Source organism: Macrotis lagotis, chromosome 3 (assembly GCF_037893015.1).
Source record: "Macrotis lagotis isolate mMagLag1 chromosome 3, bilby.v1.9.chrom.fasta, whole genome shotgun sequence".
NCBI lineage: Eukaryota > Metazoa > Chordata > Mammalia > Peramelemorphia > Peramelidae > Macrotis > Macrotis lagotis.
Window position 1 is genome coordinate 293562531 of NC_133660.1, and position 17833 is coordinate 293580363.

General features: G+C 35.3%; 1 protein-coding gene across 1 annotated transcript; it reads right to left on the bottom strand.

Moving 5' to 3' along the window:
- Positions 1–10492: 10492 nt before the first annotated feature.
- On the bottom strand, positions 10493–11422 carry LOC141516720 (olfactory receptor 5B12-like). Its single transcript, XM_074227713.1, has one exon. The coding sequence runs from the start codon at positions 11420–11422 to the stop codon at positions 10493–10495; it is 930 nt and encodes a 309-aa protein (XP_074083814.1).
- Between the last annotated feature and the right edge of the window lie 6411 nt (positions 11423–17833).

Genomic DNA, 17833 nt, shown 5'->3' on the forward strand with positions numbered 1-17833 from the left:
AATGGAAATGTTACAAGACTAAAGGAAAAGTAGCTAAATCATCCAATGTCTGAGGTGGCTAAAGGAAGAAAAAGTGGTAGTTGCAATGAATATAATGTTGAGGAGAGTCAAAAACAGGATTTTTTAGACGAATCATTAAGTAGAATCCTATGGATTATAACCATCTGAAGCTCAAAGGGGAAAGGATAGAAAGATCTCAACAATGAAATTTTGAAAATAAAAGAATAAATTACATTTTAGGAGTCATAAAAATGAGAAAAAAATTGCAGAAAAGAAAAAAAGGGAGAGTAACCAATAATGAATGAGAAGGCTGATACTATCTTATAGTAATAGAACTGGAGGAGTGCTAACACTGCCATTGATCTAAGGGAAACTCAGAAAGTCATAAGTGATAAAAATTGTTGGTAGTTATTTTTATCAAAAAATGCCTATTTGGAGTAACCAACAATAATCAAATAAGGAAGAGAACTGAATCTCAAACCTGAAGAGAAAAGCACAATGAAGGAAAATCAATGACAGAGATGCTCAATTTGCATTTTGTTTCTATTTTCTCTGACAAATAGAATAATCTTTGTATTTAAAAGAAGAGAAAAACTAAGACTTGGTGGAAAAGTTCATAAAAACTAGTCCCAATTTTAATGGGGGAAAAAAGGAAAAATGCATTAGAATAACATCTATTATATGCCAAGGACTATATTATACTTCATAAAAATTCTCTTCATTGATTGGCACAACACTAGGATTGAGAGACTTGCCCAGGGTCATACCTTAAGTATCTGCTACTGTATTTGAAGTGAGTGGTTCCTGAATATAATGGCAATTCTCTATTCTGGTAGAGCTATTTCTTCAATCTGTAAAAATTATTTTAATTTTTGAGCCATTTGAATCTCATAGCAAATCTGTGAGATAAATGGCAAACAAGGAAACCACTTGTCTTTCCACTGCATAAAGAGATTCAGTATCCAGTCATAAAGAGGCGGTCCCCTCTATTCTACATTTGGAGCATCAAGTTCAATTATGGGTTCCATGCTTTAGGAAGGATATTGCTAAGCTAGAGATATTTCAGAGGAGTTCAATAGGAATGGAGAAGGATTTGGAAATCTTACCAGAAAATTAGTAGAAGAATGTCACATTGCTTGGTGTAGAAAAGATGAATGGAGAGTCAAGGCAGGTTTGGGGATGAAAGTTATCTACAAGTATCTATACTATTGACATATGAAAGGATTGGGTTTGTTTTATTTGTACCAAATGGTAAGAAGCAGTAGAAAAACTTAGATGTTAAGGAGAACCATACTTAAGTTTAATGTGAGGAAAATATTCAAAAACTGATGCCATTCAGAAGTCGAAATAGGGATCTTAACATGTACTGGATTTCATCTCCATTCAAGTCTTAAGGAAAGTACAAATTGACTTCTTGTTCAATATATCACATGCAGCTATTTATGGGTGTATGTGTGTGTATTGTAAATATAATGGATGATATGGTTATGGTTATGGATATATATGAATCAGAGTGGCGAAGACAAAAATGGAAATAGGAACATTATATTTATCATATATGGAGAAAAATGATTTATATCTCTTCTTATTGGCACTGCAACCATGGACAAGGCATTTCCCAGCCTCAGTTCATTCAAAAGGTAAATAGTTATCAATGTAATGACTGCAATATCATAAGCTATTCTCCATAAAGAAACAATTTGATAAAATATCTTAAAAACTTCAAAGGTTTACAAAAATATTACTGCTATTTTAATAAAAACTGTCACTATCCATGTTATCTTTACCGAATCTCCTTATGTTATTTTTTATTCCTAGGAGATCATGGACCTAGTGCTTATTGGAAAAGAAAATATACTAAACTGGATGATTTCTGAAATATATTCTATCTCTGAATCAATTTCTATGCTGTGAAACTTTTCTCCTATGTTAATTTGAAAGATATCCATAAGTTTTCATAAAACTATTATAGTGAAAGATTTTTAATGTCATTGAGAAAAAGGACAAAGTAAATTTAAAAAATTATCTCATAAAATTTAGAGTTGAAAAAATTTATTTTTACAACTTGCTATAATAATGGTATTTCCTTTAAATTTATAAAAATTATGTTAAGCAAAAAGCAAACTGTCAAAAAATCTTGAATTAGGGTCAAGAGTCATACTTATATTCGTTTTATAAATGCCAGGCAGGTCATATCCAATTTTACTTAAGTCCTAAAATAGCCCTATGAATTAATTACCACAGTTCAAACTATTCAGAGTTCAGAAATAAGGAAATAGAAGTTAATATAGACTTACCATGAGAAAGTAAGGCAGTGTCAGAGATACAAAAGATTTTTATGCAGATCTTCCTGACTATATATCCAGAAATATTTACACTAAACCATATTACTATCTATATAAGCACTGCAATTGGGGTTAGGGTATTCTAGAACCTAGTTGACTCCAACACTCCAAAAAAGCAGAGTTAAGCAAGAACTTTCTCTTCAATATTTGATCTTGAAGTCCCAAACCTAGGAAATGCATTATATTACTGGAGTATACCTTGTAGTCACTGGGTCTTAAAAGCTTGTAAGAAGGGGCAGACAGATCATTGCTGTGTGATAGGAGTGGCCATAGAATTAGCTATGCTCACTCTTATCCTACATTCAAATCAGCTGCTGAAAACACAAAAGGAACTAACTGAGTGAATGAGTGACTTGGGAAATTTGAGCCACCAGTTGATTCCCCAACACTAAGCTCAATAGATAAATGCTTCAATGTCAGTAGCTTAAGCAAAGTACAGGCAGGAATTTATTAGCATACCTGAAAGTCTTCCATCTCTTGGGAGAGGGTACTCCTTTGGAGATAAGTGGCAGCCCTGCTGCCAAGTCATGAACAAAACAAACCAATAAATTCTCCTCTGACCATGGGAGAAAAGCTACTTTCTCATAATTGTTTACAAATTAAGTTAGAAAGGTACTTAGGCAAGCGTATTGATAAAAGTTGGTTTCTATTTCTGCTTCTACCATTTCCTAGCTAAGTGTCAATAACCAAGTCACTAAACATTTCCATGTCTCAATTTATTCTCCTTTGAAATGGGTGTAATAATCTTAAAACTGAATACAATCAAAATGTTGTAGTGAATACCAAATGTGGAGCCTAGAATGACTTACAGGATCTAATGCTGGGGGAAGGGAATAGTACCAAGAGAACATTCTGCACATTAACAACAGCATTGTGAACTGAACAACCATGATGGAAGCAGCTCCTCTTAGCAATACAGAGAGCTAGGACAATGGTATTAGACTGTCTATGGACAATGTTATTGCAGACAGACAAAGAAAAACAAAACAAAACAAATACAGACACACAAAGACAAAACAACCCTTCAGAATCTGATGAACACTTTATAATAATTATTGTTTATGTATCTCTTTTTCTTTATCCTGATTTCTCATACTAATCAATAATCTGTAAACATGTTTATCCAAAATATTTGTAAATGATGCTATCCTGACTGTTCACCTCTGAGGGGAGTGTGGTGGGAAGGGAAGGGGGAAGCAAATTTTGTGACTTAAAAATATACATGGAGGTGAAGCCAAGATGGCAACAGGAGAAGATCCTCTCTTAGGTGCTCTCTCTATAATATTTCAAAACTTATAAAATAAGGACTCTAACTAAATTTTTGACACAGAACCCACAGAGGGATCCAGTGAGGCAATTCTCCAGCCAAGGTAACCTGGAAAATAGTGGAAAGGCTCTACTCCACGAGGTTAGAGGGGCAGCTTGCAAGAGTGAAGGAACTTCAGCCTCCTGGAGGCAGCCCCAGGGTGACTGGGAGTTGTGGCTCAGGGCAGCAGGGGCAGTTTCATGACCAACACCCCAGGGAACACCAGGCACAACTTGGAAGATGGGGGGGCATCTGCCAGAGCAAGCATCTGAAGCCCAGCCCTCAGGGCATTCAGGGAGCAGCTTGGCCAAGGCAGTGCAGATCCAGGAACCAGAAGCAGGTTGAGCAGGTAAGCAGGAGCCCCCAGGCAAATGAACCTTGAGTGTTCAGCATACCTAAGTTAGGGGAGTGGAGAAAGATTTCCCAGGTCTGTTCTCTGTCCCTGGAACAGGACTCTGGGGCTCTGACCACATTCAGATCCTGATCACAGTCTAGGCCCCCATAGAACATCAGGACACCCCCACCTCAGTCCCGTGGCATAGGGGGCATTTGTGGTCATTCACAGACCAGGAGGAAGGACAGAGCCTCACACACTGAGATCCTTGTAGGTGGTGTGTCCCAATAATACTCAAAAGCTCAAGAAGCACCCCAAAACCAGGCACAGGCTGGAGAAATGAGAAAACAGAGAAAAAGAACACCATTGAGAAATACATTGTCTATGATCCCAAGAAGGGTCAAAACACTCAATCTAAAGATCAGGAAGTACAAGCTCCTGCATCTAAAGACTGCAAGACAAATGAAAGCTGGGCTCAGGCTATGACAGAGCTTAAAAAAGATTTTGAAAATCAAGTGAGGGAGATAGAAGAAAAATTGGGAAAAGAAATGAGAGAGATGCAGGAAAAACATGAAAAAGAAGTCAGCAGCTTAGTCAAGGAGATCCAAAAGAATGCTGAAGAAAATAACATGTTAAAAACCAGCATAGGTCAAATGGATAAAACAGTTCAAAAAGTTATTGAGGAGAAGAATGCTTTAAAAAGCAGAACTGACCAGATGGAAAAAGAGATAAGAAAGCTCTCTGAGGAAAACAAATGCTTCAGGAGTAGAAAGGAAGCTGCTGACTTTACAAGAAGTTAAGACATAATACTTCAAAACCAAAAGAATGAAAAATTAGAAGAAAATGTGAAACATTTCATTGAAAAATCAACTGCTCTGTAAAACAGATTCAGGAAAGATCATTTAAAAATTATTGGGATACCTATTAAAGAATTCCTACAGGAAAATTGCCCAGATAGCCTAGAAGCAGAGGGTAAGATAGAAATTGAGAGAATCCACCTATCTTCCCCAGAAAGAGATCCAAAAAAATCACACCCCCAGGAAGTTCAGAGCCAAATTTCAGAACTCAAAAGTCAGAGAAAATATTATAAGCAGCCAGAAGTACACAATACAAATATCATGGAACTGCAGTCAGGATCACACAGGACTTAGCAACAACAACATTAAAAGCTCACAGGGCTTGGATTATAATATTCTGGATGTCCAACGAGCTCAGAATGCAACCAAGAATCAACTACCCAGCAAAACTGGACATCCTCTTCCAGGGAAAAATATGGACTTTCAATGAACCAGGGGAATTTCAAATGTTCCTGTTGGAATGACCAGAGGTGAACAGAAGGTTTCATGTTCAAATACAGAACTCAGGTGAAGCATAGAGAGTGGAGGAGAAGGGTAAAATATGAGAGACTTAATGATGATGATGAACTACATTGTATTCCTGCATAGAAAAATGATACTGATAATACTTATAAGAAACTTCTCATTTAATAGTCCAGGAAGAAGGAGCTTTTATAGATAAAAGATTGTAGATAAAGCACGGGATAAAGCTGAATTTGAAGATATAGTATATTGTAAAAATGGAGTCAATGGCTAAATGAAAAATATAATGGGAGTAAGAGAAAGTAGAGGTTGAATAGGCTAAGATATTTCATATAATAAGATTTTTTATTACAATGAGCTATTGCAATGATCTGGAAGGGGGAAGGCGAGGTGGCTCAGAGAGGAAACAGCATATATACTCAATGGGGTGTAGACATCTAGATTAAGAAGAAGAGAAGGGGGTGATGTGAGTGATGGAGGAGAGGGACATTTGGAAATTATCTTTGTAGAAGAATTGGTATTTTTGAGTATTAATATTACAATGAGAGACAATAGAAGAATTGTAACTTTTTTTATTTTAAACATTTTTCACTCCCCCATATATATGTAAATGTATTTTAACATCTTTAAAGTTTTTTTGAGTAACAACTCTATTCCTACCTTGGTACCCTTACTTCTCACTTTAAGAAAACAAGACATTTGATGGAACTCATACAAATGTAGTCGTGTTTCACCTATTTCCAGATTAGTCATGTGGTGAAAAAAGACAACCAAAAAGGACAAGCAGAAAAAGCAATGAAAAGGTATGTGTGAATTTGCATTCTGACACAATCAATTCTTTTCCTGGAGATGGATACATTTTTCATAATGAAGACTTTACAATTGTCTTTGATCAATGTATTGCTGAGAAAAGCAAGTCATTCAGAGTTGATCACAATACATTATTGCTGATTGTGTATTCAGTTTTCTCCTGGTTCTCCTTATTAAACTATGAATCAGTTTATTTAGTCTTCTCAGGTTTTTTTAAGTTCATTCTCATCATCATTTCTTACATGGAGAATTTTCTCTCAGTTATCGGGAAGAAAACAGTGTTTGTGGTTACTCACAGACCAGAGAACAGGTCAGGAGAGTAGTTAAACACCTCTCCTTAGAAACTGAGAATATAACTACCCTGTAAAAATTGAAAACTTGTAGGTCCACATAAGTATCTCTAAAAGAAGTTGCACAAAAGTCCTGAAGCTTGGGACAGTGAATCCGCCATTCTGGAAGCAGTTAAAAATCAAGTCATTGTCTGGGAACATGAGCAAACAACAGAAAGTCTAAATATAGATAACTATGATGACAAGAAAGATTGAAGGATACACTCAGAAGATAACCAAGTAAAAGTTTCCACATCCAAAGCCTCCAAGAACAATAGGAATTTGTCTCAGGCCATGGAGAGTTCAAAAAGAATTGTGGGAAATAAGAGAAGTAGAAGAAAAATTGGAAAGAAAAATGAGAGTGTGCAAGAAAATCATGAAAAACAAATCAATGGTTTGGTAAAGAAGAGACACAAAAAAATACTAAAAATACTAAAATACTAAAAAATTCTAAAAAACAGACTGGATCAAACAGTAAAAGAGATAAATAAAACTAGTGAAGAAAAAAATAGCCTTAAATGTCAATGACATAGGGTCATAGAGAAAAATAATGATTTTGGCAGTATTCAAACTGAGATTTTCTTGATTTCAATTCTAAATCTCTATTTTGCTTTTGTATTTGTTTTCCTGCTACTAATCAGAGTATTTGGCATGTAATGACCATCTAATCAATGTGTTTTTATTCATTCATCTTCTATGAAGCAAATATGTTAAGGATTGAGAAATCAAAGACAAAAGTTAAAAATCCTGCCCATTTTCTTGCCTTTATTCCTTTAATCACTTTCCTCATTGTTAGGAGAAAAGGTAACATCCATGGACAAGGCAGGTAAGATCTAATTTCTAATTATGACATTTCCTCTTTGTGAGGCATCAAGGAATATTGAAATATTGAGATTTTCCCATTTGTAGTCTTTACACTGTAATATAATGGGAAAAGCCCAGCTCTGTATATCATATAGAAAAGTTGAGCGGATCAGTGTCACTAGACATGAAAGATATATTGTGTTGGAGGGGAATTCACAAAGAAAAAAACAGGTTTGGACTCCTTGCTCTATCCCTTTTCATTTGGAACCCAATAAGTATTGAGGGAATTGAACTGAAGCAAACCATCAAAGGCATGGATAAAGGCAAAGGTGAGAAGCTTAGCAGATGACTCATGTCTAAGCAGATTCACTAACATTAGTTGAATGTTTTCAAGCTTTCCAATTCACATTCATGCTGTCCTGTTAGAATTTAAACAGACAAAGCACAAGATGTATTCAAAGAAAAACAGGTATCAGGAAGCAGTGATATTTCTGAGCACCAGTCAGGAACCAAAGGTCAAGAGAATTTTGTTTTAGAAGAGGAAGGGAAGGTGTGGGGGTAACTAAGTTAAGTGACTTTTCCAGGATGACACAGAAAGTATCTGAGTCTGGATTTTAACTCAGTCTTTGGTGAGTCCAAAGAATGGTCCCTAATTGCCTCGACAGGGAGAATTACTGAGAGATTTGGATGGAAAGAATCATAAAACTTTGGATAAGAAATTTGTCATGGGGGCGGCTAGGTGGCATAGTGGATAAAGCACCGGCCCTGGAGTCAGGAGTACCTGGGTTCAAATCCGGTCTCAGACACTTAATAATTACCTAGCTGTGTGGCCTTGGGCAAGCCACTTAACCCCGTTTGCCTAGCAAAAACCTTAAAAAAAAAAAAGAAAAGAAATTTGTCAGAGATCATCAAATTTAATCTCTGATTAAAAGGGAATAAATGAATAGGTCACTTGAAGAGCAAAAGTGAAGAATTTTTCAAAGAGTGCTGCAAGTGTTGAATTGTTCCAATTGTAAAGAAAGTTTTTCCTTGATTCAAGTCAAAATGTTTTTCTGTATATTTCAATCTTTACTCCCTGTTCTGACTTTAAGGGTCCAACAGAATGTGTCTTCTGCAAGATATACCTTCAAAGACTGTACCTATCCTCACTGAAAGTTTCTTTCAATAGGATAAATATACATATTTCTTAAATTGTCCCTTATATAGAAGCTGTTTTAAGCAAATCTCTTCTGGGTGTTCCACAGATTTCATTGTCCTTCCTAAAATGTATCAACCATGCCTAAAGAAAATACACAGGAATACTCGGAAAAGGAATAGCTGGATAATTCAAGGATAAAAAACTGGGTTGGGAGTAAGGAAGATCTAAGTTCAAATCCAGCCTCTGCTATTTATTAGTTTTGTAAAACTGAGTAATTCACTTCACCTCTATTTGCCTTAGTTCCTCATCTGTCAAATGGGTACACTTCCTCTAAGACGAAAATAAAAATAATTTCAACATCTTTTCTTAGGAAACATTATGAACAATCTCCATGAAGTCCTATAGATTTGGATACAACAGAAAGACTGAAAAACCACAAAAATGCTGAAAAAGTTAGAAGATAGCAATAACATCACCCCCCTCATTTGCAACAAATGTTTCTTGATGTGGTCATATATGGCGGTGGCTTTTTTGCATCCAAGTGCATTATTGACTGACAATATAATGGCAACTCATTAAAACCATGACTTCAACCTAGGAACTTAATAATAGGAAACAGTTCAGGGAACTTTAAAATTTGATTCACAACCGGAGAATGTGTAGTGTCAATGAGTAGAAAGAAATATCCAAGACCTCCTAAATATTTGGAATTCAGTTTGTTCCTCTCTGAAGTCTGATTGCTTTCAACTTGAAGTCCAATTGTCACCCTTTTCAAAGCCCTCACATCCCACCAAGACTTTTGGGTTCACATAGAACATGTTGAACCCTGGACAATGCCTTAAGAAAATGTTTTCTCTGTCTCTGTCTCCCTGTCTCTGTCTCTTCGTTTCTCTCTAAGCAGTATGTTTCTATCTCTGTGGCTCTGTCTGTCTCGCTGTCTCTATCTCTTTCTGTCTTAATGTCTCTTTGTCACTTTTCCTTTCTATGTTTTTGTCTCTCCCTCTCTTTTTTTGTTAGTTGATATACGTGACTAGGATTGTTCCTGAAAAATTAAAATATATTTCACTATTATAGCATTTTCTAAAATTTCTCCCTTTGTGTTCAAGATGGGTATTCAAGTTATTAAACTGACCTGTCTTTATTTCATGCCACAGAAAAATGAAAAGATATTCATAAAAAGTGAGCACACCAGTATAGACTATTTCAGAAACAGAAATATAGGAAGCACAAAAGAATCTGCTGGCTAGAATGTAATTAATATTGAGGTTGGCTTGAGAATGTTACACATATATTTCCATAAAATATGTCTTTCCCACAGGACCAAATCTCTTAGATTATATTCATCCCTAAAAGAAGCCTTACTGCAGTGATGTTCTGAACCAAGTGGTTCACAAAGCTATAAATCCATTTTAGCGGGTACACCTCAACTAGAAAAATGAAGAAATACTATAAATGAGCAACTTAATTAAAGTTTTGTTGATTATATAGATTATAGAATATGATGAAAAAATTGTGTGGCAGATTAAATTTCAAAATATATAATCTATAATGTAACATTATATTTCAATGCATATCACATCAGAGTTTTTCAGGAGAACTAGTTTTTAAGCATTTATCAGCTCAACTCTTGTTTAGAGTATGAACTTTGGCAAGTCTTCTAACCCCGTTTGCCTGAGGTCCTCATCTGTGAAATGAGATGGAGAAGAAAATGGGAAGCCAATGCAGTATTCTTGCCAAGGAAATACCATAAAGGGGTCACAAAGAGTCAAACACAAAGAACAACAGGGAAAAACTACAGAAATGTTGATAATTCAATACAATAATCTTATTAGATAGGATATACCATAATGCCCCCTTAAACATGAGAAATTTGAAATTGTGACTTTTCTGTGATTAAAAAACATGAAAGTATCTAGAACAACATAAAATCAGGTCTCTCCTAACATCAAATCTATGACACTTTCTACTAGATAATGGTATCTTTGAAGTAAGGTGGCATTATTCTTCTTCATATATAATAAAATAGGAAGATTTGTGGTTTGTATAACAGAATAGGGAAGTTGCAGATTGCATTGTCTCACTAAGAAAAAATATAATTAAGCCGAGTTCATTGTCCCCTCACAGCTTTCATGAAAGCATTCTTGACATCTTTGTTCCTCAGACTATAGACCAGAGGGTTCAACATCGGGATGATCATGGTGTAGAAAATGGATAGCATTTTGTCTGAGTCCATTGAATGACTTGAGCTGGGTTGAAAGTACATGAACATGACTGTCCCATAAAATATACACACAGCGGTGAGATGCGAAGCACAAGTGGAGAAAGTTTTCTTGCGACCTTCAGTAGAACGGATTTTCAGGATGGTGATAAAAATTAACACATAAGAAGTAAAAATCATAATGAATGGGAAAAGGCTATTTAATGAAGCAATGATAAATAATAGAGTCTCACTGGTGTGAATATCAGAGCAAGAAAGAACTAGGAGAGGAGGAAGATCACAGAAAAAGTGAGGAACTATGTTGGACCTACAAAAGGAGAGGCTAAATGTTTTTCCTGTGAATATCGAGGCAGCTAGAAAGCCACAGATATAAGAACAACTGATCATAAGTGCACACACATTTGATGTCATGGTAGTGTTGTAATGTAGTGGCTTACACACAGCTGCATGGCGATCATAGGCCATGAAGGCTAAGAGGAAACATTCTGTCCCAGCAAGGGATGCAAAGAAAAACAATTGTGTAGCACATCCATTATAGGAGATGACTTTGTCCCCTGTAAGGAGCCCAGCCATCACCTTGGGAGTAATAGCTGAGGAGTAGCCAAAATCTACCAGAGACAAGTTACTGAGGAAAAAGTACATGGGGGTGTGGAGGCGGGAATCCAAGAAGATAAGAACAATTAACCCCAAATTCCCTATCAGAGTGATAAGGTAGATAAGCAAGAAAATGATAAAGAGAGGAACCTGCAGCTCTGGGGCATCTGTTAATCCTTTAAGGATGAACTCATTAACTTCTGATCTATTCTCCATAGATGACATTTAGAACGATGTCATTCACCTGCAATAAAAGAGTAACCATCAGAAAAATCCATTGTCCATGATACATGATTCTAATATAAAACATTAAGTCAGAAACCTGTCTTATATGAGGGTTAGAAGTAAGGAGAACATTTAAGTAACTATCACAGCATTCTGTGGAGGTTCCCAGAATTCTCTCAATTACTCATAGAGAGTTCTTCATATATTACTTCATACTTTTTAAAAAATCTATTACAAGTGAAACAATCCCCTAAATAACATTTCCAATTTCATGAAATGGAAGAGCCTTGTCCTTTTGCAGAAAGCAGCATAAGAAGGGGGGATTACTGTCGGTCTGGTTTGGAAAATTAGATCTTTTCTCAAGCATATGCATCACTCTATAGGAGAAGAAAGGAGACAGGATTAAAGAAAGAGAGGAAATGCCAAATAAGAGAAATTAAAACAAGATAGCCGAAATAAATCACTATTAAAGAAATTTGGTCAAGAGTTCACTGCGATGATGATGATGATGTTGATATTTGTCTTTCTTTCTTGAAACGGACATGACATCATGACAAGCACTTAAACAGGATTTGAGTGAGAGGGTGCTATGCTAAGTCACTGGCCTTACATTCTCCTCCAGTCCCATCTGGGTCTAGTGACCAGATATGAATCAGGATGACTGGAGATGACCCTGAATGCAAGGCAGTGTTAAGTGACTTGCCCAAGGTCTCATGGCTAGAGTCAAGTGACCAAGACTGGATTGGAACACCTGTCCCCCTGACTCCAAGGCCAATGCTCTATTTACCATGCAATGGACTGAAATAATCATTTCCAGAATAGAAACAGATATATGAACAAAAGTTGTATATTGGTAGAAATCATCTGTGAAAAAGTCCACAATTAAGGACAGTTAGGTGGCACAGTGGATAGAGCACCCACCCTGGGGTCAGGAGGAACTGAGTTCAAATCCAACCTCAGTCTCTTAATAGTTACCTAGCTGTGTGGGCTTGGGCAAGGTACTAAACCCCATTGTCTTGCAAAAAGACCCTGAAAAATACGACAAGTGGTTCCCCCCAAAAAGGATATTTTCTAAATTTGTTTCATTAAGATAATGTGTCCCTCTTTCACTTCTCCTCTCTACTCTTATAGGAACCAAAGGCAGCCACAAATGATCATATTTTGCCTTTTCATTCATTAGATGGTTTCTTGGGTCCAAGAAAAGTTTGGGTTCAGCATTCTTCATGTTTGAGCAAAAATATCACTTGTAGGAAGTCTTTACTAAGCTATTCATTTCAATTTCAGTACCTTCTTTCCTTTGATTTTCTTTTTCTTAAATATAGGTCATGTGTAAACTGGTGTTTGTATGTTATTTTCATAGAGAATATGAACTCCTTTATGGACTGACTATCTTAAAACTTTCTTTGTCTTCTTGGTACTCAGTATGATTTTGAAAAAATAGTAGATATTTAAAAATATTTATTGATTCACTAATCATCCAGTGGCAACCAGGACTTTCTGAACTAAGCTAAGTTGATCATTCAGTAACAGACGACTACATAGACTATTCCCACGAACCACTTTACAGATTGTAAGGAACTGCAAAGGTGGGCATAGCACACTTCATCTTAGAATACTTAGTTTCATATCTATCACCATCTAGCTTTCATAGAAGGTATAAGCAAGCTATCATATAATATCTAAAACAATTTTTAACTTTAAAATATCTATAGTGTTCAGATACAAAAAATATCATGTCAGCATGGGATGCTAAGAAGTGATCTAATTCAACTGAAATCTGAACAAGAGATACCCTTTCAAAGTCGGCATAAAGTCATGAAAAATTGAAAAGAAAAGGAAAATAAATTAATGGAAGGAAGAATAGAAGGAAGAAGCAAAAAAGATATAAATCTAACCACTGCAATACACCAGGGTCCCCAAGAAGTTATGCTCACATGCAAAATGAATAAGACTTTCTAATATATGGGAAAAAATGACTGCCAGAGTATTAATGAGATGTGAGGATGAACAGTCATAAATAGAATATGATTCTGGAAAATCTTCCTCTTATTTGAATGAAATAGAATAACTTAGAGCAGGCAATGAATTTATTTTTAAACAACCTAACATACGGATGTAAAGAAATCCAGGAACCACTGTGGGAAAACTTGGAGGAAATCATTTATTATCTAATCAGTATATTACTGATGGAAATCTTCAGTTATCTTGGTATCTGCTAAATATTCTCCGATTCTGTCTCTCTGACATTGTCTTTAAGGGTTTCTGATCTTTATCTCTATATCTCTTCAACTCTGCATATCAGTCTCTGTCTATCTCTTCCTGAGTGGTTTTCCCCTTTTCTTTATTGGTCTCCTTTTCAAAGTGTGCCTTTATTTGGTCATCTATGTATTTGTCTGTCCCTTTGTGTGTTTGCCTATCAAGCCACCTATCTCTGACTTATCAAAGAAAGCTATTGATTTCTTGATGAAAATTGCATTTCATGCTTCAAAATTGCAAAATAAAGGAACAAATAAAAGAATTTTTTTCCCACATCCAATTATCACAGATTATGAGAAATCATTAGGTAGGATAAAAATAAATGGGAATGTTACAAGACAAAAGGAGACGTAGCTAAATCATCCTAAAGCCTGAGGAGGCTAAAGAAAGAACAAAGTAGTAGTTGTAATGAATATAATGTTGCAGAGGGTCAATAACAGGCTTTTTGGAGGAATGACTAAGCAGAGTCCTATGAATTATAACCATCAAATTGGAAAGGATAGAAAGAGCTCAACAATGAAATTTAGAAAATAGAAGAATAAACAGCATCTTAGGACTCATATAAATGAGAAAAATTTGCAGAAAAGAAAAAATGGAGAGTAACCAATGATGAATGACAAAGCTGATTCTATCTGCTTGCAATAGAATTGGAGGAGTGCTAACACTGCCTTTGAACTAAGGGAAACTGAGAAAAGTGATACAAAAAATGTCAGCAGTTATTATTATCAAAAAACTGGCTATTGGGGAAACAAACAATAACCAAATAGGGAAGTGAACTGAATTTCAAACGCGAAGATATAAGTACAATGAAGGACAATCCATGACAGATGTTCAGTGTGCAATTCGTTTCTGTTTTCTGTGACAAAGAGAATGATCTTTGGATTTAAAAGAAGAGAACAACTAAGACTTGGGACAAAAGTTCATAAAACCGGCCCCTATTTTAGTGAACAAAAAAGGGAAAATTCATTTGAACAACATCTATTTTATGCCAAGCACCTTGTTACACCTCATAAAAATTCTCTTCATTAATTAGTGGCAACATTGGGATTGAGAGTCTTGCCCAGGGTCATACCTTAAGTGTCTACTACTGTATTTTAACTGAGTAGATCCTGAATACAGTGGTAATTCTTTATTCTAGTAAAGCTATTTCTTCAATCTGTACAAATTACTTTATATTGAACCATTTGATTCTCATGGCAAATTTATGAGATATATGGGGAACAAGGAAACCACTTGACTTTCCACTGCATAAAGAGATTTAATATCCAGCCAGACAGAGGTGGTCCTCTCTATTCTATATTTGGAGCAATATGTTCAGTTATGGGTTCCATGCTTTAGGAAGGACATTGCTAAGATGGCAATATTTTAGAGGAGTTCAATAGGAATGGAGAAGGATTTTGAAATCTTACCAGAAAATTAGTAGAAGAGTGTCAAGTTTGAGGATGAAATTTATCATCAATATTTATACTACTGATATATGAAGGAAGGTTTAGATTTGTTTTAGTTGTACCAAAGGGTAAGAACCAGTAGGAAAACTTAGAAATTAAGGAGAAACAGACTTAGGTTTAATGTAAGGAAAATATTCCAAAAATGATGCCATTCAGAAGTTGAAACAGGTGTCTTAACATGTACTGGATTTTGTCTCTCTTCAAGTCTTAAGGACAGGGCAAGTTGACTTCTTGGTCAATATATCACATGCTATTTATGGATATATGTTGTAAATATAATAGATGGACATGGACATGGTTATAGGTATATATGAATCAGAGTGGGGAAGACAGAAAGAGAAAATTTTTATTTCTCATTTATGGAGAAAAAAATGACTTTTCCCTCTTCTTATTAACATAGGAACCATGGACAAGGCATGCCCCCCCCAGCCTCAGTTCTTTCAAAAGGTAAATAATTATCATTGTAATGACCCCTTTATCATAGGCTAGTCTCCATAAAGAAATAATTTTGTAAAATATCTTAAAAACTTCAAAGCACTACAAAAATATAACAAGTTCTATTTTACTTAAAACTATTGCTATGTGATCTTTAACAAAAACCTATTTTTTTTTATTCCTAGGAGATCATGAATCTGTTTGCTTATTGAAAAAGAAAATATATTAAACTGGATGATTTCTGAAATATTTTCTGAATCAATTCTTATGCTATGAAACTTTTCACCTATATCAATTTTAAAGGTGTCCATAAGTTTTCATTAAACCTTCCTTTATAATGAAAGATTGTTAAATGTCATTGAGGTAAAGGACAAAATAAATAAAAATTTATCTCATGGAATTTAGAATAGAACAAATTTATTTTAACAACTTGCTATAATAATGGTTTTTCCTTTTACTTAATATCAATTCTATTAAACAAAAAAGCAAACTATCAAAAAATCTTGAATTAAGGTCAATAATCATATTAATATTTGTCTCATACATTCTAGGCAAGTCATATCCATAATGGACCACAATGAATGAAATAGACAGAGATGTAATCTATGATAACCCTGTTCCAAGATGTGCTCCATGTTGGGTCCACTTGAATTCCAACATTTAGAGACTGCCAATGACTTGTGGTAGTTTTGATCTTTCCATCAAGAAGATGTGGATTTAAACACCTCCAAAGCCCCTTATTAATTGCATATGTCCAGACAAATCATTTAAGTCAATCTGTCATAGGATACTTATTTCTTGAAGTGGGAGTGAGGGGTGAAATAAAAATACTTGAACTTGTCTCTAACATTTATTGGGAATATTGAAATGGAAAAATGGAATGTTATAAATGTTATATAAATATGAGCTCATATTTTTCAGGAAAAGGACTTCATCACACTTCACTTTTCTTACCAACTCTTCCCTAGCATTGTTAATGCAGTTCTTTGGACAAAGAATACACGTAATAAAGATTATTAAATAAAAATAAATTAAATTTTAAATCCTTTGCACTTTACAATCACTCAAACCTTAAATGGTTTCTTCAGTATCCAAAGGATGAGGACCTTGAAAAGACATAAGTGTATAATAAAAGATACTTATAGAGCCTTTATATATTTGAACACAATTGCCATGCAAAATTTACTTAAGTCCTAAAATAGGCCTATGAATTAAGCACCACAGCTCAAACTATGCAGAGTTCAGAAAAAAGGAAATAGAAGTTAATATAGACTTACCATGAGAAAGTGAGGCAGTGTCAGAGATACAAAAGATTTTTATGCAGATCTTCCTGACTTTATATCCAGAAATACTTAACCGTATTACTATCTATATAAGCACTGCAATTGGGGTTAGGGTATTCTAGAACCTAGTTGACTCCAACACTCCAAAAAAAGCAGAGTTAAGCAAGAACTTTCTCTTCAATATTTGATCTTGAAGTCCCAAACCTAGGAAACACATTATATTATTGGAGAATCTCTTCTCGTCAAAAAGCTAAAAAGCAGGGCCAGACAGGTCATTGCTGTGATACGGATATTAGTGATGCTCACTCCTGTCCTACATTCCAATCAGTTCCTGAAAACACAAAAGCAGCCAAAGGAGTGAATGAGTGACTCAGGAAATTTGATTCACCTGTTGATTCCCCAACACTAAGCTCAATAGGTAAATGTTTCCACGTCAGTAGCTTAAGTAAAGTACAAGCAGGAAATTTTTAACATACCTGAAAGTCCTCTATCTCTTGGGAGAGGGTACTCCCTTGGAGATAAGTGGCAGCCCTACTGCCAAGTCATGAACAAAACAAAACAATAAATTCTCCTCTGACCATGGGAGAAAAACTACTTTCTCATAATTATTTACAAATTAAGCTAGAAAGGTACTTGGGCAAGTATACTGATAAAAGTTGGTTTCTATTTTGGCTTCTAGCATCTCCAAGCTAGGTGACAATAACCAAGTCACTAAACATCTCCAAGTCTCAATTTATTCTCCTTTGAAATTGGTATAATAATCTTAAGACTGAATGCAATCAAAATGTTTTGGTGAAGATCAAAAGTGAAGCATGGAATGACTTATAGATTCTGATGCTCAGAGAAGGGAGTAGAACCAAGAGAACAATCCACACATTAATAGCAGCATTGTGAGCTAAACAACCATGATAGAAGCAGCTCCTCTTAGTAGTCCAGAGAGCTAGGACAATGGTATTAGATTGGCTATGGACCATGTTATCCCCCAGTCA